The sequence below is a fragment of the Yarrowia lipolytica genome, chromosome 1F (genome assembly GCF_001761485.1).
Source record: "Yarrowia lipolytica chromosome 1F, complete sequence".
In the NCBI taxonomy this organism is placed as follows: domain Eukaryota; kingdom Fungi; phylum Ascomycota; class Dipodascomycetes; order Dipodascales; genus Yarrowia; species Yarrowia lipolytica.
Window position 1 is genome coordinate 2,115,001 of NC_090775.1, and position 23,925 is coordinate 2,138,925.

At 48.1% G+C, this 23,925-nt stretch overlaps 11 protein-coding genes and 1 non-coding gene across 12 annotated transcripts; 6 read left to right on the forward strand and 6 right to left on the reverse strand.

Moving 5' to 3' along the window:
* Positions 1 to 2,498: 2,498 nt before the first annotated feature.
* YALI1_F21174g (uncharacterized protein) lies at positions 2,499 to 3,212 on the forward strand (the record flags this gene model as incomplete). The annotated part of the gene is made up of 1 exon (XM_505465.3): positions 2,499 to 3,212. One exon carries the CDS (start codon positions 2,499 to 2,501, stop codon positions 3,210 to 3,212), a length of 714 nt encoding a protein of 237 aa, XP_505465.3.
* A 434-nt stretch (positions 3,213 to 3,646) lies between these two features.
* YALI1_F21192g (uncharacterized protein) lies at positions 3,647 to 4,276 on the reverse strand (the record flags this gene model as incomplete). Its single annotated transcript, XM_505466.3, has 1 exon — positions 3,647 to 4,276. One exon carries the CDS (start codon positions 4,274 to 4,276, stop codon positions 3,647 to 3,649), a length of 630 nt encoding a protein of 209 aa, XP_505466.3.
* A 559-nt stretch (positions 4,277 to 4,835) lies between these two features.
* YALI1_F21210g (uncharacterized protein) lies at positions 4,836 to 6,014 on the reverse strand (the record flags this gene model as incomplete). The annotated part of the gene is made up of 1 exon (XM_505467.3): positions 4,836 to 6,014. The coding sequence occupies one exon, from the start codon at positions 6,012 to 6,014 to the stop codon at positions 4,836 to 4,838; it is 1,179 nt and encodes a 392-aa protein (XP_505467.3).
* Positions 6,015 to 6,319: 305 nt separating this feature from the next.
* On the forward strand, positions 6,320 to 6,865 carry YALI1_F21213g (uncharacterized protein; the record flags this gene model as incomplete). The annotated part of the gene is made up of 1 exon (XM_068283413.1): positions 6,320 to 6,865. The coding sequence occupies one exon, from the start codon at positions 6,320 to 6,322 to the stop codon at positions 6,863 to 6,865; it is 546 nt and encodes a 181-aa protein (XP_068139514.1).
* A 583-nt stretch (positions 6,866 to 7,448) lies between these two features.
* On the forward strand, positions 7,449 to 9,872 carry YALI1_F21224g (uncharacterized protein; the record flags this gene model as incomplete). Its single annotated transcript, XM_505468.3, has 1 exon — positions 7,449 to 9,872. The coding sequence occupies one exon, from the start codon at positions 7,449 to 7,451 to the stop codon at positions 9,870 to 9,872; it is 2,424 nt and encodes an 807-aa protein (XP_505468.3).
* Positions 9,873 to 10,001: 129 nt separating this feature from the next.
* YALI1_F21261g (uncharacterized protein) lies at positions 10,002 to 11,102 on the reverse strand (the record flags this gene model as incomplete). Its single annotated transcript, XM_505469.3, has 1 exon — positions 10,002 to 11,102. One exon carries the CDS (start codon positions 11,100 to 11,102, stop codon positions 10,002 to 10,004), a length of 1,101 nt encoding a protein of 366 aa, XP_505469.3.
* Positions 11,103 to 11,627: 525 nt separating this feature from the next.
* On the reverse strand, positions 11,628 to 11,746 carry YALI1_F21267r. Its single transcript, XR_002432164.3, has one exon. It is a non-coding gene; the product is annotated as a 5S ribosomal RNA (ribosomal RNA).
* Positions 11,747 to 12,905: 1,159 nt separating this feature from the next.
* On the forward strand, positions 12,906 to 14,021 carry YALI1_F21279g (uncharacterized protein; the record flags this gene model as incomplete). Its single annotated transcript, XM_505470.3, has 1 exon — positions 12,906 to 14,021. The coding sequence occupies one exon, from the start codon at positions 12,906 to 12,908 to the stop codon at positions 14,019 to 14,021; it is 1,116 nt and encodes a 371-aa protein (XP_505470.3).
* A 1,157-nt stretch (positions 14,022 to 15,178) lies between these two features.
* Positions 15,179 to 16,531, reverse strand: YALI1_F21315g (uncharacterized protein; the record flags this gene model as incomplete). Its single annotated transcript, XM_505471.3, has 1 exon — positions 15,179 to 16,531. One exon carries the CDS (start codon positions 16,529 to 16,531, stop codon positions 15,179 to 15,181), a length of 1,353 nt encoding a protein of 450 aa, XP_505471.1.
* Positions 16,532 to 17,298: 767 nt separating this feature from the next.
* On the forward strand, positions 17,299 to 18,933 carry YALI1_F21322g (uncharacterized protein; the record flags this gene model as incomplete). Its single annotated transcript, XM_505472.3, has 1 exon — positions 17,299 to 18,933. One exon carries the CDS (start codon positions 17,299 to 17,301, stop codon positions 18,931 to 18,933), a length of 1,635 nt encoding a protein of 544 aa, XP_505472.3.
* Positions 18,934 to 19,733: 800 nt separating this feature from the next.
* YALI1_F21362g (uncharacterized protein) lies at positions 19,734 to 21,218 on the reverse strand (the record flags this gene model as incomplete). The annotated part of the gene is made up of 1 exon (XM_505473.3): positions 19,734 to 21,218. One exon carries the CDS (start codon positions 21,216 to 21,218, stop codon positions 19,734 to 19,736), a length of 1,485 nt encoding a protein of 494 aa, XP_505473.3.
* Positions 21,219 to 23,151: 1,933 nt separating this feature from the next.
* Positions 23,152 to 23,781, forward strand: YALI1_F21381g (uncharacterized protein; the record flags this gene model as incomplete). Its single annotated transcript, XM_505474.1, has 1 exon — positions 23,152 to 23,781. One exon carries the CDS (start codon positions 23,152 to 23,154, stop codon positions 23,779 to 23,781), a length of 630 nt encoding a protein of 209 aa, XP_505474.1.
* Positions 23,782 to 23,925: the final 144 nt, after the last annotated feature.

The following is a 23,925-nucleotide window of genomic DNA, read 5'->3' on the forward strand; positions in this document are numbered from 1 at the left end:
GATGCTCCGCAGGTTACTCACGTTTATGAGCGGTACTGTACCTCCAGGCTAGGAGGAAATTGAAGTCTGGGAAATATATCCAATCTACAAGTATACATTGCTGTAGTGTAATGCACAATATGTACTAAATAGTAGAGGTATCTCATTTCGTACAGTACCATATCTGCCTGGTTCGCATCTCTGACAGCAACCGAATTTTGTTCAGAAATCAGGAAGTGCGTGTTTAAAGAGGTGAATATATACAATCAAACCAGAGGCTGTATCTTCACATATCGAAGCTGTATCATCACATATCGAAGCTGTATATAAGTTATATCAGTGAGTCGTCAAAGGTATTTTCCATATTCTGCTCATGTTATGTTGTCCATTTCGACTCAGACAACACCGAAATGAGCAAAGCGTCGCAGACGTGATTGAAATGAACGACTAAAAAGTATTTCAGACATCTGGAACACCAGTTGCTCTACTCAGAGTGCAATTTAATTGCAATTCATAATTGTGAGTTGTTGTAAAACAGTTGGACAGAGTTGTTTGAAATTTCAGAAAGAGAGAGGATCGCTAGGTGGCTTCAATAGTAGCGAGTGAAACGGAAAACAGGTGTAAGGAAGATTCATCGTCTGATGTCAATTGGAGTAATTAGTACTAGAGTTTCAACTTCCTAATTCTGTCAACTTCTGAATTGTGCACAACTTCCGCCGAGAGCACAACCAGACCAACTAAACTCCAGATGGAGGAAGGTGTTCATAAGGGAATTCCTTGGATCAAGAAAATGTATAGGTTCTTCTTGGAAGATGTTAGCGAATTTATTGGAAGCTCTCTGGCACATACTGGAATCCTCTCAGTATCAAATGGCAGAGGAAAGCCATAATACACATTGCTTCAGATACAATGCGTGCGAAAGCCCTCAAGATTGCTATTACCGATGCAAGACTCTTTTTGAATCGGATTTGGTTATTGAATAGTCATGATGAGCGATACAGCTACTGGTACGTACATAAACACTGATGGACGAACTATCTAAACCGTTCTGGAGGTGTCACTCTAGTGGGTATTGGACTCCAAATGTGTAGTACATGTTAATCACCATGTCAAAACCTGAGCTTTCGGGCTTTCCAGAATTTCCCAGGCGTAAAGGGGGGAAAGAGAAGACAGGATAAAAGTCACAGTTATACTGTTTAGGCCAGTTCCAGTGATACTGCCCCATCTGCAAGATTGTTGCCAGATTTTCCCACGTCTCAGTGTATACTGTGTAGTACAGCAGCGGATATACTACTGTACGCGTTTTCCTGCCTGCAGTACATACTGTACTTATAGTTGTACTTGTACCTACTCTCACCCGTGTCGCAGAGTTCATAAGATGACCCTTTCTGTGTGGAGACATGGAGATACTACCAGAGTCCTTGCCGGATGGTTCTACTTGTACAGGTTGACTCACTCTCAGTACTGTATATACCATAGCACCCATAATGTCCCTCAAACAGTGGGTGAAGTTCCTCCCTCACATGGTCCCTACGTCCACAGCCAGCGGTATGGTGTAGACACAACTTTTCAAGGACTACGGGTTTTGAAACCCCACAACTGAATCCGAACAGACCAGACTTGCTCCCCCTGAGTCGCTCCCTGTCCTATGCCATGGGCCAATCACAGCTGACAGCACTCCATGACTAAGCTCTGACTAGTTGCGATATCTCGGATCTGCGAACAAAGGTGTCATTCTTGTGCACACCACACCGCATCCGGCTAATACTCCGGAGACGCAGACGGTCGCTGGCCGATTGGCAAACTTAACTCGAACTTGTTTTGGCAGTGTTGGCTGCTGCACGGGCGAGATCTGGCAGAAAACAAGTGGTTCCAATGATCTGTACGTGCGTGTCTGGCAAGTTGCAAGAGACGAGTAGATCAGTGACCCCATCTAGAGGGATTATGACCTGCAGTGATTGCTCTTAACCAACTATTGCCGGCCTGACACCCAACAACTGTACATTTGGGGGTTGCATCTGGATGCATCTGGGTTGCTTTCTGCCGTTTGCTTTTTCCGTCCCTGCAAGATATACATAAATCCAAGGGCAAATAAAGCAGAGACAACCAAAAGATTGACGGCGGGTAGAACGATTCGAATTCTGAGTTTCCGGACCCTGAAACAAGCTGCTTGTATACAAGTGTCCGACACTTGTGTTAGCATTGGTATCAACAACCTCCAACAAGTTGCCAAACCTGTGACGAATGCGTAATCGGGCGCACTACAAGTAGCGTGTTGGGTAGTCCGCATCCCCCCAGCCCCTATTCCACACTAGTGACTCTAGTGCCGTATTATGTGACCACTGTACACGAGAATACAGCACGTGCCGGCACCATCCTGACGTCCAAAATCGTAGCTATAACCGAAGGCTGCATGATGGAGAATTTAAGGTTTACTCACCCTGCACCTCTTTTTGGACATCGCCATCCGGTCTTCTTTCTCATCCACTACTATTCACCTAAATCACCACAAGCACATTATGACTAAGTCCTTCGTTCCCCTGGAGTGTAACCCCGAGGTCTTTGGCGGCCTGCTCGACGCCTGGGGCGTGTCCAAGGGCTCGTTTCACGACGTTTTCTCCATTGACGAGCCCGAGCTTCTGGCCTTCATTCCCCGACCAGTGGCTGCTCTGATCCTGGTCTTCCCCATCTCGAAAGAGTATGAGGCATACCGAGAACAGGCTGACGCAGCAGCTCCTGACTACGATCCCACCACGGCGCGATCCGAGGGCGCCAATTGGTGGCCCCAAACCATTACTAATGCCTGCGGAACCATGGCACTTTTGCATTCGGTGGCAAACGGCCTTCCGCCCAGTGCTGTGCCCGAAAACAGTCTGATTGGCCAGATTGTCGCCCAATCGGACACCCTCAGCACAAACGAAGCCCGTGCCAAATTGCTAGAGGATTCCGAGCCGTTTGAGGCCGCACACGTTTCTGTGTGTGATGAAGGAGAGACCGACGCTCCTGCTGCTGACGACCCTATCGACTTCCACTATGTGGCACTGGTCAAGTCGCAGAAGAACGGCCACCTGTACGAGCTGGACGGACGACGAAAGGGACCCATTGACCTGGGCCAGTTGCAGGAGGGAGAAGATGCCCTGTCGCAGCTGTCCCTGAATAAGGTGAGAGAGTTCATGGAGAGAGAGAAGGAGAGTGGAGGATACTTTTCCATCATTGCTCTTTCTGAGGATTAGAGAAAGGTACGGTACTCGTAGAAGAGAGAGCGGGCGAGCCTCAAGGTAAGTTTCAACTGGCAGAAATGCTACAAAGATCTAAATAGATAATTCGTGTTACAATATCTACAACGCACAAGAAGGTAGTATTGTATCGTAGCGTATATATTGTACAGTAATACATTCCAAAATCGTGTTTCATTCATTCGTACAAGACCTTGCTACAGCTCCCTACAATATGTATAAGTTAACGATATATTACAGTAAACACTTGTTACTGGCTTCTAGGCGATGCAAATAACTATGCATCCAATTCAACCTCTTCCTTACTAATTTACATCATCCCTGAACGCTCTGGTGCCCCTTATGTATGACAGACAGCGTTTTCGACAAAAAAAAGTGACAGTATGAGGATCCTGACTTCATCCAGTCACTCCGACCCGAACGTTAGACCTCTAGTTTGCGTACTGCGTTGTCTGCGTTGTCTGCGTTGTCTGCTGTGTCTGCTGTGTCTGCTGTGTCTGCTGTGTCTGTTGTGTTTGCTGGGTCTGCTGCGTGGTTTGACCACTCTCATGAAGACACCAGTTGATCAGGCTCAATGCCGGATCTCTATCTTTCTCATCAAACAGCCAAAGACCATACATCTGGCCATCACTTGCCGAAACCATGATAAAGGAGTCTTCCAAACTGCTGTTCATCTCTGGGATGTCGTTGGTGTCCTTCTGAACGCCTGCGTTTGTGTAATAAGAGACGTTTTGAGGAATTAGGCCGAGGGAGAAGTTCTCGGGACTAGTTCGGTTGAGAATGATGAGGGCATAAGGGTAGGGATCCGTCTCGTCCTCAGGAGTCACTCGCCGACTGTAGATGAATAATGTGCCCAGCACAGGCATCTTCTCCCAGCTGTTGGAGGTCATGGAGAACTTGTATACTGAGCAGATGGCGGAGTTGAAGAACACCTGGCCAGTTTTCTGATCAATGTTGGTCAGCGCGATGTGGTTGAGCGTTTGTCGCGAATACTCTTCAAGCTGTTGTTGTTTCTTCTTCAGCTGGGCGTTGCCCTCTGATTGCTTCTTCTTCCGGGCCATTTTTATACGTGAAGACAAGGTGGTTGTGTTCGAACGCGTGTTTTTGGTGACGTGGCAAGTTCAATTTTCGTCCAGCTGCGTCTATACTGGTGGGGAAGGTGTATCGCGTGGTGATGCTCGTCGTGTGTGTTAGACGATGACGATGATGAGTAATGGTGTAGTACCGAAACTTAATATGGCTTACTAAGCAGGGTTGTAGAAGACAGGTAACTAATAGTACAGTATGTGCAGTATCAGTATGTGCAGTGTCAGTATGTGCAGGTTTTTCAGGAGCGGTTTCTCATAGAGTAGTTGCACGTGATCTATGTCTTTTCTTTTGTTCGCTCACAACACATTTATACTTACATAATGCATTTGCACTCGATCCTAGCTCACAGATCATAACAAATAACTCTTTAAAAGACAACATTATAGGTAAAGTTTAGTTGATCTACTTTGACATGAAAGCGTGAATGAATCACTTTTTTTGGGGGGGAGGGTCTTCTCTTGGATGGAAAAACTTGGGAATCAATGAACAAGAAGACAAGGGCCAAGGCGAATTAAATGCAACAAAAACAGATTATGGAAACATAATATATCCATCCTCATCTGAAGGTGGTGTACCCTTCAACTTGTTTCTCACAAACTCCAGACTGAACACGAAGCACTTCAACACTCCGTCCACGACTCCAGGCATGTATATGGAGCCTTCATTGTCTTGTACAGGCATCTTCAATACGACCATGGTTTTCAAGTCAATGATAAACTGCATCACATGCCCGTCACCAACACCACACAGGTATCGTGGGTGTCGGTCGTCCTGCTTGATATATCTGCAGTCAGGGAAACACGATAAGACCATTTGCTTGCATAATCTTTCTGTGCCCAAATAAGTCACCCTCATCAGCTTGTCATTTGAGAAAAAGTAGAACTTGCCCTCGTAGACTGCAACGACTCCACCCTTGAGCGGCTCCGGCTCGGGATGTTCACCAAGATGAAGTTCCATGTCACCATTGATGTAAAGAAGCATATTATCCGGCTCACTGAGATCGTTGAACAAGTGTGTGCCTGCTAGAAAAGACGTTGAGGCCTCTGAATGTGGATGCCGTATAACTGTGAAATCCGGTTCAAAGCTTTTGACGTTAGGACCACTAAGTAATTTGAAGCCGTAGATTGCAGTATCGTCAGCGTCATTGTCCCGGGCCTCAATCACAAGCGCCTCTGGACTCATAAAGTCGTCGCAGTAGGTGTACTTGGCCTTGTCAATTTCGAACGAAATTTGACCGAGGGAGTACTGGTGGTCTATGACAACCATGCCACCCTTGTGCCACGGAAGCCGGGAGTCAGAAAGATAGACGAGACAATTGCCGCACTGAAGGCCTCGATCGTTGAACCAACACTTGAAAGATGCTCGATAGCCAGCCAGACCAAACTCCCTATCGACAAAGAATCGTTGTGCGTACTCCATCTGGCCTCCGAGGATGCATTCGAAGCTATCTGGTAAGGGAGAGTTGGTAAGTTCCACGGGAACATCTCCTTCGGTCAACCCGCGTGACTCGCAGAAGTAGTTACACACCCCTTCTGGCGTGATGTTGGATCTATACCATGGACAAAAGTGTTTGAACGCATCAACGGTACGAGACGCAAACAGATTGTAGAGGTTTCGGTTACATAAGCTGATGCTTACTAACTCTCGGATATCAAGATACTGGCCAATATTTAACCAGATTTCATTTGGTATCGCGGTAGCGGTGGTCATGTTGGGTGAGAAAAGTAGGGTTCAATTAACACGTTGAAATATTTATCGGTCCCTACTAAATTTTATGTCGAGATTTTGAACTTCTCTCTCAATTGAGTGTCACATCAAACGACAGGGAATATCTACTGCGACCCCGACAACGTCAAGAAGGTGCTCAATGAGGTTGGAGCAGTAGCAGCTGTAATACCCGTGTTGCGCCGCGGCGGCTCACGGGGACACTGCCAATGTTGCTCAGGAAACAAGAGTCCTGTGTTATAAAAGTGGGTCGCAAGTCGATCTACTTGTAAGGAGTACAGTACTTGTAGATGATACGCGCCAGAACGAGCTCAATGGCAGGGCCTTCGACTCGGGTAAAAGCCCTTCGACAACTATGGCGGTTGTTTTCGCAACCGGTTGAAGTATTCATGCGGGAACGAGCTACATTGGCTCTTAGCGGAGTTGCTCTATTGTCGGGGATAACACCCTCCATCGAGTGCAAACACCGGGAACTTCCACTATTGAAGGGATCTCATCGAGGGAGTTCCGGCTGCCAAACCACTCTCCGAGTCAGTTTTCAAGCTAGGGCTCCGGCATGGACAAGTTTCTGTCTTTTTGGGCTCTGCAACCCCGTCTACAGTCCTGTAAACCGCCATCCAAGCCCATTGTTCAACTTCTTCCAGACTGAAGGAAACTACAGTATAGCTAATGATCTGGAAGGAATGTTGGAGCTACTTGAACTCGACATGGTGTGGCGAACAGACGCGGGTGGAAACGGCCATCTTATGAACGAGTCTCGCTCGCTCTTGACAGGGACCAAGAAGAACTCTCTCAGGGAGATGTTCGGAAAGGCCCCAATACAATACTCGCTTTAATATACCTGGCTTGCACGCTGTTGTTCTGACAGTGAATGCGACAGTGTCTACATCCAGGACCGAGAGATACACAATACATCTCCTATCAATGTTTCCCATTTTTCCAACAGCAATTATTACAAGTACAGTACCAGTCGAAAAAACGGTGCATCATCATCTACAAGAGTGCAAGCAGCTACTACTTGTGCTGTACTTCAAATGTACACTGCCATTCGAGATGGAGTAGCTACTGCTTGTATGGTACAGTAGATGGCTCTTCTCTGGGTTGGAGTGGGCGTCCATATCTCCGACGCAATGAACAACGACAGTAAGACATTCACCAAGCCTTCCACCTCACCGTCTAGAGGAATTTCCGCCGTGTTAATAGGCAATTTCCGCCTTGTTAATAGGCAATCTCCGCCTTGTTAATAGTCTCGATATTATCGGCCGGAATCGAACACACCAAACACACGTACAGCTACACCAGACTGTCAAACTCTACTCGTGTTTGTTTACGAATGTCTAAATGGGGTTAAGGTTGGGTTGGTGCATCATCATCATCACAAGTGCAACAAGTATTTTGACATAGCTACGAACACAAGACATGAAACGACGAACTTCGTATCTTCAGAACGAGCTGGAGCGGCTATCGAACGAGCTCCAGCTTGTTTTTTCGGACGTGGGGTTCTCGCATGCTGAAAAGGAGGAAAAAGAACGACTACATTTCCAAAAACTGGTGGAAGCGCTACAGATACGACTTTTGGAGGAAAAGAGCTACAGAGACGAGCTCAAGCAAAAATGCGTGGACAAGCAGATCCGGCTCAAGGTACTCAAAACAACGTCTCTGCCTGACGTGGCGGCTGGAGTCACGGCAGCAAGCGGTCTCGTTGCGGTTATTGACGAACCGATACTGCCCCCTTACAAGGAGCTTTTAGAACGGCTGGACCGGTCTGGGAGCAAGCTGGAGCAGGTATTTGAGGAGCGGTGTGACATTGTGCGACGTGTCCAGAACAAGCTCGACTACCTGGACCAGGTAATGGGCCCCGACACTCACTCAAATGAGGACTCTTGGAGGGTTGATTTGGACGGATGTGTGCCGCCCAGACTGACACTAGACGTTTTGAAGGGTGTGGAGGATCAATTGGAACGACGACAGGAGGAGTATGAGTCTCGCAAGTCGCAGATCGACTTTCTGGCCACCGAGATCAACGAGCATTGGAGTCTTCTGGGAGTGGAAAACAACGAGCTGGACGAAACTATCATTCACCATCGAAGCGTGCCGTTGGCCCTCACAAACGCAAAGATCACATACCTCCAAGACACTCTCAAGGAATTGCAACTCTTGCGTGAGGAGCGACAGAAGACAATTGAGACATACAAGGCCGAAGTGGAGCATTTATGGTCTCGTCTGGACGAGGATGAAGGAGTTATTGGACGGTTCCTGGGCACAGTTGCCGGTGAGACGGCTGTTGTTGTGGAAAAATGGCACGAGGAGCTACTCAGAATGCGTCAACAAAAACAGGCTCACTTGGAAGTGTTTATTGCCGAAGCTCGTGATAATCTCAAGTCTATCTGGGACGCCCTCTATTACTCGGAAGAGCAAAGACATGACTTTGTGCCATTCTACATGACAGAGGACTCGTCAGAGGCCCTTTTGGAGGTCCACGAGAAGGAAATTGCTGCCAGAGAGGCCGAGCTAACCGAGAATGAAGGTATTCTGGATCTCGTTAAACAACACAAACAGCTGGTTCAGGATGCAAAGGATCTCGAAGAGTCGTCTCGTGACCCTGCTCGTCTGATGGGCAAGTCTCAACGTGGAGATCCTGGTCGACTGCTGAGAGAAGAGCAGATGAGAAAGCAGATTGCCAGAAAGATGCCCAGACTGCTGGTCAGTTTGAAAGAGAGCCTCATGGAATATGAGGAAGAGCAGGGTAAACCATTTCTTGTGTTTGGCAAGTCGTATCTCCAGGTGATGCAGCAACAGGAGGTTGCGCAAACACCTCGAAGACGTGCAGCAGCTTCTGTGGCACAATCAGCTTCTCGGTCAGTGTCTCAATCAGCGTCACGTGGTGGCCCCCCGTCTGTTTCTCGGTCTGTTTCCGCCACTTCTGCACCAAGAAGTGCTCAGGCGTCTCCAACAAAAACAAGAAACATGACTCAACCTATCACACGGTCAGCTCCTCGGCCCGGGGCTCGTCCTGTGACTGCTGGAAATGATACGACGAGTATTAGGGGCAATCTAAACTCTCTCAGAAACCCTGGACGGCCTTCTACGGTCGGTGCTTCTACTTCTAGAACCGCAGCAAGTCGTATCCTCGGCTCTGTGCCTCGAATGCAACCTCTACAGAACATCTCGTCCAACCGAATCAACAAACCCAGCACCATTCCTGGTCCCAAGCGAAGATCTCTTAACAAGAAACTGACCGCGGCTCAGGTGAACCACAATCTCATGGGAGGTCAAGAGACTCCAGTTCGAGAATCTACGCCAATGAAAGACATTAGTGCTTTGCACGCCCAGAGAAATGTTCCTGTCTGGGAACGTCTTTCTCCCAAGAAGGCGGCAGATACTGAGCCTCGGTCTTCACCTCAGAGATCACCTCAAAAATCACCTCAGAGAAGTCCTGCCAAGTCTTTGAAGACTACTAATTCTCCCATGGTGACCATAAAGTCCCCTGTGAAGGAGTTTGCGGTTCCTAATCAGTACATTGCTCCCGGATCGGTTTCTTCTACAGTTACAATGTCTCAGAGCCCCAAGAGAAGCCCGAAAAAGTACGGACAATTGGACAGATTCCACATTGGATGTCCGGAGGCTGAGATACGTTCAGTCTCTGGCAGCTCCACTACGTCGACCACTTCTTCTGTGTCCGTTTTCTCGGATTCTTGTGATCTGCCGTCGTCAGATGAAGAAGATCCAGAGTACGCTGCTTTGATGATGCAACAACGACGTCAGATTTCAAGAGGCCTACCGAAGAAGAGATCTGACCAGCCTCGTCTATCTGTTTTCAACTGGGATAAGGATGTCTTCTAATCGTCACGATGTTTTCAACTTCAACTTCATACCCCATTAACCAAGAACTGACCTATTTATTCACTCATTTATATAGTCAATGATATTTATATTTATTCACCTAACCCATGTGCAAACCACTTGTCAAATCTACAACACAGTCTCCATCTCAACATCATCGTCATCATCGTCTGCACCATCGTCTTCCTCCTGGGCACCTGCAGAATTGGACAGCTGCTTGTACTCCTGTTGCAGGGAGTATTTCATGGCATAAGGACCAGACTTGTTGAGAACAGCCATGCTATCGAGTACCTCTCGAAGGTACACTTCAGGCTGCTTGGTTCGTTCCTTAAGACCCTTGAGCGACCAGTAGGGGTACTCTTCGAACAGCTTGAAGAGGATATCCAGAAGCGCAGATCGCTCGATCCGAACGGCCTTTCCGTCCAGCTTGATATCCTTCTTCTGGGCCTTCATGAAGTGCGACTGAGAGCCAGTGCCACGCAGGTTGGGGGCATTGGAAGAAGCCACCACGCCGGGGAGGTCGTTGAGCAGAGTGACTCGGGCAGCAGGAGGCTGTTGCAGTCGCTCCTTTCGCTTCTGAATGACCTTTTTGTAATTTGCGTCCTTGAGTGACGGCACAACTGTGCATTCGTGGATTACTCGGCCGGCCAGCGCCGTTTTCTTGGGGATTGTTCGTGCAAATGGAAATGCTGATGGCTTTGAGACCTTTCCTGCTGACGATGACGCTGCCGACGACGACGAGCCGGCTCCACTACTGCCGGCCTCCTCCTTTTCTTTTTCCTTTTCCTTCTTCTGCTCCTTCTCCGTGAACACAAACGTGTTGTTGACCACCTCCTTGACGATATCCAACTCATACTCATGTGGAATCTCACTGTTTTCGGGCGTATCACTTAGGCGCAAAGACACCTTTTGTTTCTCGCCGGGAGCTGTGTTTTCCTTGATCAGCACCTGGCCGAGTCGCTTGTTAGTGTGTTCATCCAGATGGCTCCACTTGTCCACCAAAAACTTGGGCAGTCGCACCAACCATACCCGGTTTTCGAGTCCCGCAGTATCCAGGTCGAAAGATCCATCGTCGGCATCAACAGGAGGAGGAGGAATCTTAACATCTTCCTCTTCGGGCTTGACCTCAGATTTCACGTTCATCTTGTCTGTGCGAATGTCGTGAGGAAACGATGATGGAAATGTATCTATCTCGATCAGCGAAACCGCCAAAGTGCTGAGGTTCTGCATATATGAACTTTCTTGGTGAAGTTTAAATATGGTACCGTAGGTAATGTATGGACATGTACCTAATGATGGGTGATTGAAGAGTTGCGGGTATAGTTTTTCCGAGATATTCTTCTCGAATTACTGGTATATATTTGCTAGACTACCTTTTTTCAGTTTTAATGGTCATTGCATGCCCCAATTGTGTGGTCGTGGTGACAGTTTGGGTTGCTCTCGATGGTCAACTATAGAGCTGTCAAACGAGAGGAATAACAGTTGGAAAGTTAGTTGAAGTATGAGATGCTCCAAGTTCGAGTTCTGTTCAAGTCGATTCAAACAAAAGCCCCATCTTGACACCAGTTTGGGTCCTCTTTGTGTGCTATAATACGAGTATTAAAGAGGATATTAATCAGCTTGGCCAGTAACGAAGGTTGAGGAAGGACTTCGGAAGGCTCCAATACCCCATTGTTACTAAGCATTAATGCAAAGCATTATTACTAAGCAAAAAAACTTACATTGTCGCCACCTTAGTAAGCTGCAAAAAACAGAGATTGCAGCACCCAGGATTCTCGTATGGTCTCCCACTACAATACTAACTAGGCTCTCTGGTGCTTGACTATGGCTGATCGGACGGGAAGCCGTATTTTCACCAGGATATGGCCGCAACCGTTAGGACCAAAAACCGTTAGACTGTTTTGAGAAGACAGATTAGTCACGTGATCGCAAAAGTTGGTGTCAATTTTAGACCCTTTGAAGGGGGATTTTTGGTATAAGAAAGGGATATGTATGCTAAGCATGACTCTGCGCATGTCTCTGTGCCACTCGCAATCAATGATATCGACGAAATATGTTGAAATTGAGACATATTATGATGTTTGGGGTGGATTGTCCAAGTTCCCACTGTACGCACGAGTATGTACTGTATTCTGGAATATTAGCAATAGTACACACGCAATTGGGCAGCAGAATGATCACAAATGTGCAATTCAATTGAATTTGACCCCATAACCCTCTCCGTATCTCTCGCGCGCACATCTGCACCGGATCTCCACCTTCATGGTTCCGTTTCTTCCCGCATGTGCTGCTTTGTCGATCAATACAATCAGCCGAGGGTCGGCAATCACATTGGGCGTTCTCATAACTGTTGATCCGCTAGCAATAGAGGTCAGCTCACCTTTTTGCCTTTGATCTAACCCAGAAGTCTCGGGTTCAGGCACCCTGAGACACACAGCTCACCTATACCTGCGCAGCAGAGTTCACCGCCGTTAGACCGAACTGCAATCAAAGTAACTTTCCGAGGAAGAGTTGAGGGGAATATGAGCGGTCTGTCAGTGAGTGTAGAAGAGACGTATGTAAGAATACATGTACACAAGGTCGAGTTCATCGATGTATCTTAGGTAGTGGCCTCGAGAAGAGATTCAGAGCTACAAGATGTTGTTTCTGGACGGCATATTTCGAGTGAAGGTCAGAGTTACTTGCGCTTAAAACTAACTAGTTCTATTGTCCTTGTTGAAAGTTACTTAATATGAACTGAAAAAATCCCATTGGTTGAGTGTGAGGAGAAGTTCGGACTAAAGCAACGAGACGTGGGCAAGAGCGTTACAAGGATAGTATGGAGTCTTCCAAGAGTGTGAAAATTGCATGTTTGTATCGGAAAAAGGTTTTCTGACTAAGCAACTGCCTCGATTTCTCATTTTCAAGGCGACTTGGTGGTGTCGCCTACCTCTCCATATCTGGTCATGGTCGTGCCTCGATAAAGTTGGCAGAGGAAAAAAAGAAGAACGCTGTTTTTAAGGTTGGCACAAAATGTGTTCTGCAGCTGCATAGATGTATGTGCAGCATCGCAAAAAAACGCTACTTCATTCACAACACACAAAAATGGATTTTGCAGCACTGATTCAGGGCGAAATCTCCAAGAAGAAAGCTGGAACGGGAGTGGCAGACTACGGCTGTAAGGCAGCGGCTCCCAAGCCCGCCCAGACGACAGTTTCCGACAACTCAGACGACCTCAAGCGCCTGGAACGGCTGAAGCAGATGAAGCGACAGAGAGAACTTGACCGGGAAGAAGAGCGACTTGAGCGAGAAGAGGCCAAGAGAGCCAAGCAGGAATCTTTGGCCAAAGCACCAGCTTCCACAACATCTACCGTATCGACAGAGCATGATGTGGCAACATCGGAACCAATAGAGACAGTGGAAGAAATGGCTGCCAATGACGCGAGAACAAACGTGCGAATCGACTGGAGTGACGTAGCCACAAAGAAGGATGCCACAAGGGATTCGGAGACCAAGAAAAAGCTCGCCATGCAGCTGAGAGTGTTTCTGGCACGGTTATTGAGTGAATGGGAGGGTACTTTGGATAAGGGAGCTGCAGCCCAGGCCAGTGGAGCGGCCGAAGAGGTCTCCGAGGCAGCAAACGCTTACAAGCGACACACTATCTTCGAAGAAACGCAGACCTCTCTATCTTCTCTCATGGTCTTATTACGACACAATGGTCTCCAAGACGAAGTTCTGGCTATGCTTTCAAAGGTCATGTACCATGTGCAACATGAGGAACACCACCAGGCCTATGATGTCTATCTTAAATTGTGCATTGGAAACGCCTGTTGGCCCGTTGGAGTGGCTTCCATTGGCATTCACGCTAGAGCGTCTCAGAACAAGACTATTGCTTCAGCCCGAAACTCGAAGCAGGTGGCACACATTGTCAATGATGATACGAGGCAGTGGCTTGTGTGCATTAAACGGCTATTGACCTTTGCTGAGGGCTACGAGAGTTGTGTGAGAAAGGCTTTGTTGACTGTTGTGGATATGGAGGATCGGGGGAACCGAGTCAACGAACCGCGAGGAAGGGATGTCAAGGGGACAGTCCTGGAGGAGGCTGGGGTTGATGGCAATTCCGAGACTGACCAGAATGCTGAGGTTGAACAGAAGGAAGCCTCTGAGTAAGTAACCTCCTGTCCTGTGCTCTGCATCATGGGTCGTGTGTTGATTGCTAGAGAGAAGCTGCTTCCACCCATTAAATTATTAATCATTGTATTTTTTGCATTTTGTTGTCTGTTTTGTGAAATGGTTAGTCAGAGTCTCGCCGGGTAGCATTGTATTGTTCTGTCTTGCAATGTAGAGCTACAAGCCGTGGGATTGCAGTAAACCAGATCTGTAGACAAGAGGGTAGCAAGACTCATACAAGTAGAACTGCCGGGGCACACAATACATTTTCGGATTGTGTCAGCTCTTCTTTTTGACTTACTGTCCGTCTGATTACACCATATTCGGGTTGACAATGTCAACTCGTTGCAAGGATGTGTTCTGACAGACATGACAAAAAGGCATACAAAACCAAATGAGGAGCTTGGTTAAGAGCACAAGCTAGATTGATCTAAAAGATTTCATTCTTTTTCTTTTTTTAATCCCCCTCCTTTCAGATCTCTTGAAGATGCCATATCTGTTTTCCCCAATTGGACATGTCAATAGAATCCATGCATGGAAGGTCAAAAATTTCCTGAACGGGAACGGACAATGAATCACAGAGATGATTCTAGACAAGACCAGTATCGAAGCAATTTGGTAATCACCCAAGTTCATTGACGGATCTGTTTTGAAACGTGAATGTGACAAAGCCTCCCTGTTGCCTTATGTCTATAAGTAACAGTACAATCCCTCCCGTGAAGTCCATCAAACAGAAAGAACCACTACTACAACAACTAACACAATGAGCAAGGCTATCCCTCGAGCATATGGCACCGACTCCTACCGAGTCAACTCCAACGTTACAATTGTTGGCGGATACCGAACCTTCCAACCCTCCTCTTGTGTGATTGCCTAACCGAGAGTCGAGTTTCAAATCGCACACATGTTGGACATATCGATAATTGATTGGACATATCAAAAAATGACTACCTATGTAGGCTAGTAGACCATGACGTAGTTGGGCCCGCGATAACATACAGAGACATGCTCTTGAATCTTGGTTCTATTACACATACCTAAGAATACATGAGTTGTACTGTGCAAGACAATGCCTACAAAGCCCACCCCGACGATAATCAATAAAACAAATGCATTACTCTATCACCTCCTTCCCATCATTGTTCCCCATTGGCCGTCTACTTTCGGTTCTTCTTATTACTGTTAACGTATCGTCCTCGACCAACCTTGACACCAGTATGTCTGGTAGCTTCTCGAGCAGAACCAGTGGCAGCAAAGGGAGACATGACATTCTCGGCAGAGCCTCCTCCGATCCAATGATCGAGAATCTTCTCGTTCTGTCGACGCTTCCATTCGTCGCTCTTGATGGCCTTGGCGTACTCCTTCTGGTCCTCTCTCAGCAACACATCGTTGAACTCGGGCTGTCGCTGGTGTCGACTGTTCTTTGACTGGGGCTTGGGCAGAGTGTACTTGTTGCCTCGGGTCGACCAGTTCATCTTCTTCTTGAGATGCACCTGGATCTTGCCGTCGTTTCCAACCGTGACGGAACATCGCATCAGCGTGTTTCCTCCACACTTGGGGCAAAAGTGCTTGACGCTACCGTCCTTGGGATAGGGCAGAAGATGGAAACATCCATGGCATCGCAGCATGGAGTTTCGGATTCGCTGAATCTGTCGGCCATTGGTAGCGTTCACAAGAACCATGCCCATCTTGAGAATGACGTTCTGCATGGCAAAATCACCCGTAGAGGTGGCAGCCAGAATATGTTCAGGTTCGACATCGTCGTCAACAACCTGTCCGGCATCCTTGATAAGCGACTCCTGCAAGTTCTCGGGAGTGATCCACTCTCCTCCATCACTGTCGTCCTCACTGTCGTACTCAAAGGGAATAGCGGGCTTGTCCTCCTTGGCAGGCTGGGTGAGACCGGCGTTACCCCAGAAAGTGCTACCTCCAACTTTCTTGCCCTGTTTTCGGGGAGCTCTAGACTTTTTCGTCACAGTCTCCCATCCATCATCTTCCTCTTCCTTCCCAGGCTCCTCCTGCTCGGGCTCCTGCTCGGGCTCCTGCTCCTGTTCCTGCTCCTGTTCCTTATCCTCCTCAGACTCGACAGGCTCGGTATCCTCAGCTTGTGTAACCTCCTGGGGCTGCTGCTTCACAGCCTTGAGATGTTCAACCCCACCGTGGAGCTCAACGTCAATCTCGTATCCCAGAGCAATCAGAGCAATATCGGTGGAAGACAAAACTCCGTAGTCACCGGTCGATCTGGCGACATCGGAAACAGCCTTGACGGAACCGGCCTTGGGCTGTCGAATGACCAGTCGATCGCCCCATAGCAGCAGGTTGGCTCGAGAATTGTCGTCCTTCAGCTCGGTGATAACTGAGGGAGTGGTGTAGAAATGGTCGGCCATGTTGTGGAGAGTCTGGAAGGATTGGGTGATAAGAGGTCCCGCATCGAGAACCAACGAGTTAATCTGCTTCTCACCGGAGGCTGTAGATGCCGGCGTCACGGGTTTCACTTCTTCAGCAGACATTTTGTATCAATAAGGGATTCCAAAATGGTTTCGGTGTTGTGTCTGTTCAGGCAACAATTTTTTTTGGAAGAATCATGTATCTCCATGCATCGAGAGCTTAATTTGGGACTAACAGTGCGCTTAGTAAGCCAATATGAGTAGGACTCGTAGTGACTGTTGGTCCAGCCTTCTTTGGCGTGGAAGAGGTCCAAGTGATGGAAAAGGGAATTATTATGCTCTCAGTTCTCAGATTCTCCTTTTTAGAAACCCCTAATCTGTATTTGATATCATAAAAACTGTCATCTCTGAGGAAGACGACTGGCGGAAGAATGATAAGGTTCCCACACACCTCCATAGTCAACACCATCAGGCCTGATATCTGTAATGGAAGCTCGTTTATTTGATTTTGATTCTGTAAAGCTGGTGTTGAATCTGACTAAAGTAGCCGCAAATAATACCCTGAAAAAATCTAACGCGATTAGACCAATCCTGGGCTAGTTCTGGCGATCATATTGTATGAAATCCATCTGCAGGTTCGAGTTTCGTGCAGGTTCGAGTTTCGTGCAGGTTCGAGTTTCGTGCAGGTTCAAGTCTCGACTGTGATGTTGAATTAGACAGGCGTGATCAGTCTCAACTCATTGTGAAAAGAATGGCGATTTGCACGGCAGTACTTGAACTTTTGGTACTTTGAATTGCCACTAAAAAGTTTTCGACGCGGTTACTAGGGAGTGCCTTGACCACTCCTCTACTTCCCAATCAACCCAACAAACTTTTGCCTCACATATTGCATGCAACACAGTACTGTAACTAACAACTCACAACCATCTTCAGTTATCATAGCTACCACACACGTACACTCCAACATGGCTGATAGCGCGCAGAAGGCGTTCGATGAAAAACGATATGTCGACTCGGTCAAATTGTTCAACGTGTTCATGAAGGATCATCCCAAACGGACCACCCCCGACCACTTCCTACTCCGATCTACTGCTCTCCTTCGACTGGGCAAAAAAGAGGCTGCTCTGAGAGACGCAGACCGAGCAACTCGTCTAGCATACGCTCAGAAGAGCAATGAGGCGCTTGGAAAGGCGCAGATGAGACGAGCAGTCACCTATGTGTCTCTCGGAGACAATGCTGCTGCCAAAAAATGTGTGGACTTTGCAGAGACTGCCAACCCCGAAGAGCGCACTATCCCTGTATGGAAGGCCAAGATTGGCATGAGCAGCGGTTCCAACGAGGCGTCCGACGTGCCCCAGATTCCCGACATTGACATCTCCTACGTTTGGAAGGGACCCACAGACGTACCCGTGAAACATGAGGTCAAGCCTGAGGTCAAGAAGACCGAGGCCACTGCTACGACCAACGACACCAACAATGAGACTCAGACACCAAAGCCTTCTGTCAAGCCTGCTGCCACTCAAGAGACTCCCTTCAAGGTCCCTACTTCTGAGTTCAAGTTTGAGCCCAAACCAGATGTCAAGTCTGATCCTATGCCTGCTCCTATGGATGATTCTAAATCCACCGCGTCTTCTCGGTCCGATGAAGCCAACACCTCTTCAATTTCATTTAATGGCCCCAAGGAAGACCTCCGCACAGACTTCTTCCAATCCAACGAAAAAATCACAGTGTCGATTTACAGAAAAAACACACCAAAGGATGCAAAGTGCGACATCCAGCCTACATCCATTTCGATCATCTGCTCAATGTACAGTTGGAGCACCCAGTTGTATGCCCCCATTGTGCCCTCTGAGTCCTCCGTGCAGATTTACGGAACCAAAGTTGATTTCACTTTGATGAAGAAGACACCCGCAAAATGGCCCACCGTCAGTGGAAACGCATCTCTCAATGATGATTCGGAAACCCCTATAAAGTCTCCTAGCAGCACCACAAAATCTGGACCTTCTCAGATCACTAACATCGACTTCTTCCAAACCCCTACACATATCAACGCCTATCTCTACATGCCCAATCTTGTCGAGTACGAGCCTGCAGTGATTGGCACACCCTCAAGCTTTACGGTCACATTTACTAACAACAACGATCCCAAAAATTCGTTTGTAAAGACTGTCTTTCTGCATGGGCTCATCGAGCCTGAGCTGCTGCAGTTCAAGGTGTACCCCACGAAGCTAGAGGTCCAGATGCGAAAGAAGACGTCTGGAAATTGGCCTTCTTTGGAAAAGGGGGTTTCCAACACCTCTTCTTCGGCCATTGCTCCTCCCACAACAAAAGATTGGTCCAAGATTCAGATTGAAGACGACTCAGATGACGATCTGAACTCTGAAAACCCAGACGACTTTTTCAAGGCTCTTTATGCTGATGCAGACGACGACACGCGACGTGCTATGATGAAAAGTTTCGTTGAGTCTGGAGGCACGTCGCTGAGTACGGATTGGGACAAGGTGGAGAAGGGAGAGCATAGCTAGACTATGATGTAGATAGTGACAAACGTGTCTTTCAAATGATACTGTCTTTCAAACAAGGAGCTCTGCGTAGTCTTGTATAGATGTGCTTAGGTAGCCATTTGTGGTACAGTACATGCCGTACACTCGAACGATACGATACTGTATATTGGTGTGTAACCGAAAAGGATCATTCAAAGCAGCCATTCTGAAGCAATGGCCGTTAAAACAGCTGACATCTAAGCTCCACCTTGCGCCACCTTGCGCCTTTCTATTGAACCTCCCTACTTGGGTTGCCGGATCTGGACAAGTCAATAGAGCTCCACGCACCCTGCAAGCACGGAAGTATTCAAACAAGAGAATGTGATTGATACTGGAGTTGATACAGTGGATGCTGGTGTTAATAGCCGAGATCCCCGCAGTGAGCAGCCGTTATTAGGTCGAGGCCCGCTCAACAGAGGATTATATATAGGTTCTTGCGACCCATCCTAAAAGTACCAAACAACCACCTCTCTCCCTACAACCACCGTCACCATCATTACCACTATCAACATGAGCAAAGCTATCCCTCGAGCATACGGCACCGACTCTTACCGAGTCAACTCCAACGTGACCATCGTTGGAGGCTACCGAACCTTTCAACCTTCGTCCTGTGTTATTGCTTAGCCACCAAAGACCTTGAACTAATTGATTTTCTAGTATTATACGCGAGCAGAGCCTCATTATACTACCTCGTAGACAAGAATTGGTTGGGTACTTGTGGATCACGTCCACAATTCTCCTTCAACAAGTGTTACAATCTATCAATTATATATACTAAGTGTTTAAGCCTTGCTGTCAGTCTTCTTGGCGGCCTCCTTGACATCGGGGGGAGACATTTCAAAGAATTCCTTTGCTCGCTCGGTCTCGGCTCGCTGGGCCTCTCCTCGAGCCTCCTCCTTCTTGGCCTCTTCCTCGTCGAGGTTGAGGTCATCCTTGACCTGGATGATATGTCCAGACTCCTCCTCCTGCTGGTTTTCCTCCTGGATCAGCTCCTGCTGTTCTCGAACAACCTCCAGACGCTGCTTGTTAGTAGCCTGGTCGGTAGCATGGGCATACTCGAGATCGGCCTCGTGGAACAGCTCCTCGGGGATGGCAGACAGAACGGCCTCCAGAGCGTCGTAATGGGAGTTGAGATCATCAGCCTCTCCGTAGGTGAAGGCAGACGATAGAATGAGCAGGGTGGAGGGCACCTTCTGTCTCAGACGCAACTCCAGCCAGTTGTTGAGATCCTCCGCAAGTCGGGCCTTGGACAAAGCATGAGTCTTGATACCTCGAGAGGCACAGGCGATCTGAAGCTCAGTGAGAGACAGAGAGTCGACTCCCTCGGCGTAGATGGCTCGATCGTCAATCTTAATCTGTCGCATCTTGTATCGAATGGAGTATCGCAGCATCAGGTTAGTTCCAAAGTGCTGCAGGTTCATGTACTTGGCCATAGCCACAAGCTGGGGTCGGGACAGGTTATCGAGGACCAGATCATCCTTGAACATTTGAGCAACGGAAATGAGCAGTTCTCGAGAGGGCTTCTCTCCATGGGCTCGGACCTTGTCGAAGAACTCGACGAACTGCTGTCGCTGTTCGGGAGTGATGGAAGTGGGGGCAGTAAGACCAGACTCGTTGACAGTGTCCTTGAGGAAAGAAGAAACGGAACCTCGGGTCTTTCGCAGGCTTCGGGCTCGCTTCTCGATATCGTTGGAAGACATGTAAGTGGAGGGGAGCAGACCGGGGAAGAGCTTAAGGGCGACAGGGAGCAGCAGTTCAGCAAAGGGGATAATGAGGAACATGGCGAAGGGAACAACTCGGACAATGTCCTGGGTGGTTCGCTTGAGCTGTCGCTTTTCTCGTCGGGTCAGTTCGTAGCCGGCAGCCAGCTTCATGGCGAGCTTGGAGGACACCTTGATTTCAAAGCCAAGCAGCTTGGTTCCGTCCCAGTAGTGTCGTGCAGCCTCCTTGATGGTCTCCTTCCAGGTTTTGGGGGTCTTTTCCTCCTTCTTGGCCACGGCTCCGTCAGCAGGAGCAGCAGCAGCAGCAGGAGCCTTCACGTCGCTCTTCTGCTCAGCAGAAGTGGCCTTGGTGTTCTTTTCCAGATTGGCCTTGGTCTCCTTGGCATCAGCATCCTTGGTCTGATACACGACAGGTCGCGTGTGGAAACGTCGAGTAGCAATGGTGTGAGTCGTGGCGACGACAGTGGCCCGGGCAAGCTGCTGTTTGGTCACCAGACCGAGATATCGGTTGATTTTCACCGAGTCGGACGAAATTCTTCGAAGCATGGTGGTGGGTGGGATCGTATGTGTGACGATTAAACGGGTCGTGGAGCTGGGTGGAGTCGTAGTTTCAAAGCAATTGATTCCGTCTCGATTCCGTGTACGCTGATAAAGGTCGAATTCCAAAGGGTTTGTATCGTTCGTCGTCTAGCCCAATAGTGAGCTTGCGGGTTTCGGGACTCGGAATTTTCACACTTTACCTCTTAGTTAATTTTCAAAGTTTAATGGCTCACCATGCAGCAGGTGGCAAACGTGTGCCATGGCTGTGTTTGGTGTATTGAGAGGCCTCTCGGCCTTTGGCTCGGGCAATCTCGAGGCAATCAACGGTCCAATGTGTAGTTTTTTCCTTCCTGTCGCCACCCCAACAATCGGTTTGTGTTTCCCAGGGCCTTAACCTACAAACGGTATAATTACGAAATATAGACACCCCACGTGTTAGGCGTGGAGAGTTGATTTGGAAGGTGTAAAAAAGTCCACCTAAGACGAACGGGCTGGAGAAGGGCCCAGATACTCGGCTCGCAGGCGCCCAATCGGCATTGTTGGTGGCGCGATTACATAAGACCATCATCTGGCTCCTCGTGGTTGGCCAACTCTGATCATACAGACGTGACTGAGACCTGCGAGAGGCATTGTCAGGCGTCTGAGGCAGCACAACTTAGTGGACAGCGAGAAAGGCGTGAAACTGATTTGTGGGGGGAGAGATAGAGATATAAATAGAACTCGGGTGGTTGGTGGGGTGGGTTTTCAGACTCTAAACGCTTCTCGGGTATCGCCAGTGGCACCATTGGCCTTTCTCTATGAGAATTTATAGACCTGCAATAGACCCCACAGCAGCAACTTCAGCATGTTGCAAACTCCAAGGGGATCCAAATGCCGATTGTAGATGGTTATTAAATCTGAAAAAATAGGGAGAAATATCCAGCATTCCTGGAGATATATAATTCTCGATCATTGCCCAATTGAAAATCTTTCTGAATGAAGCGTAGGGAAACATCTGTCTCTCTTGTATAATACCACACTAGATTTAGAACTTGATGGATAGCATTTTCCAGGGCCTCGATTGACATCCTCTACCGGACCTTTGGTTCGTCTTTTCGGACTTTGAAAGCTATCGACACCCTCCCCGCAATTGTAAGATTTTAATGGTTGTGTATTTCTCACTCCGGCGCGTATATATATCTCAAGTTCGAGCTCCTCATGTCAGAAACACCGAGCACCGCCCAACCACACACAACGCATGAACTGTACATGCTAATTAACAAAAATGCAACCCACTGGGCCTGACTTGCGACGCAAGGAAGAACACCCGAAATCCCCGTTCCCAGGCCGCTACGAGCTCGGTAAGTACATTTTCGTGTTTGTCTCGTTCGGAAAACCCCCTCTGTCGGTTCCGATTAAGGCAATTGCACCAAAATAATATCGCGCCAAGGCCTATATGAAGATGAGCTGCACCATCTCGGTGCATCTGCAAGGCTATTGTTCAACATACCTCTGAACACACTTGTGCGACTCGCATTTCTGGATCGTGTGGAATCGGAAAGAAAAACGGAAAGAAAAAAAAAACCACGTCTTCGGGTGAAAGGGATTAAGTCGGGATGCGTGTTGATTGGCCTGATGCGATTGCGACGGACGGTGCTTGTGGCGGCTTAATAATACAGCTAACCCAGACGCTAATAGAGAAAGTTGTTTATGTAATTTGTCAACAGCAGGTCGATTGACACTCCACTGTCCTACTCTGTTCGTCTCCAAAGCGACCACCCTCAAAACGGCCCAACAAAAAAAAAATACGTAAACCAACCTTATTTTCACCATCTTGGTGGCACTCCCAAAACGACTCAGCCAAGCAAAATCACATGTTTGAACCTTAATAATCACGGTCTATCGTGCAGAATCGCGAATATCACGAGTATCTCGTCCCCAACACAACAAGGCAAACACCATGGACAAAAATCTCCAGAGTCTACAGGCCTCGTCGGAGTCGATACAGACGCTGTACTTTCGACCGCCGTACATGTTCACCAATTCCGTCACCACAAACCCCAACATCATCGACCTCATTCGCGACCCAGAACCAGATGAAGCGCGTCTTTTCACCATCAACAAAGATATGGTACCTGAGCTCGACGTGTATCAGGGCACGAGTAGTGCGATTCAAGCCGCCAAAGAGATCAGACGGGCGTATGAGAAGAGCCGGGAAGTCAACGTTGATGTGGTATGCGACGCAGTTGACAACCTGACCAGATCATACCCCATGCCAGGAGTCGAAGAGAAGACGGTACGATTGCGGAAAAAGGCCCATGATCTGGCAGCCTCTGTTCACAGCTTGGAGAGCGTAATTGAAGACCAGGAGCGTCAGTTGAAGAAGCTCGATGCTACTCTTGAGAACAAAAAGCTACAGCCCTCGTTCCTGCTGTCATCACGCACTTTTGGTGTCCCTTCCTTAGGAGGTGGTTTGTCCGAGAGATTACCACGAGACAAGGCGACGTGGCAGAAACAGGTGGACAAAGAGAAGAACGAGATTGAGCAGCTGAAGGCGGAGCTGGCTCGCAAACGTTCCGAAATGGAGTGATTGTTTGCGCAAGCATTCTTCCTCTGTCACCAACTTCATCAAGTCCATCTACTTTCACATCATCAACATGAACATAATCTGAAATGTCTACATACCACCTTTTCAGGCAGAGACTTCCAACGGGGAGATCTCTTTATTTATTCA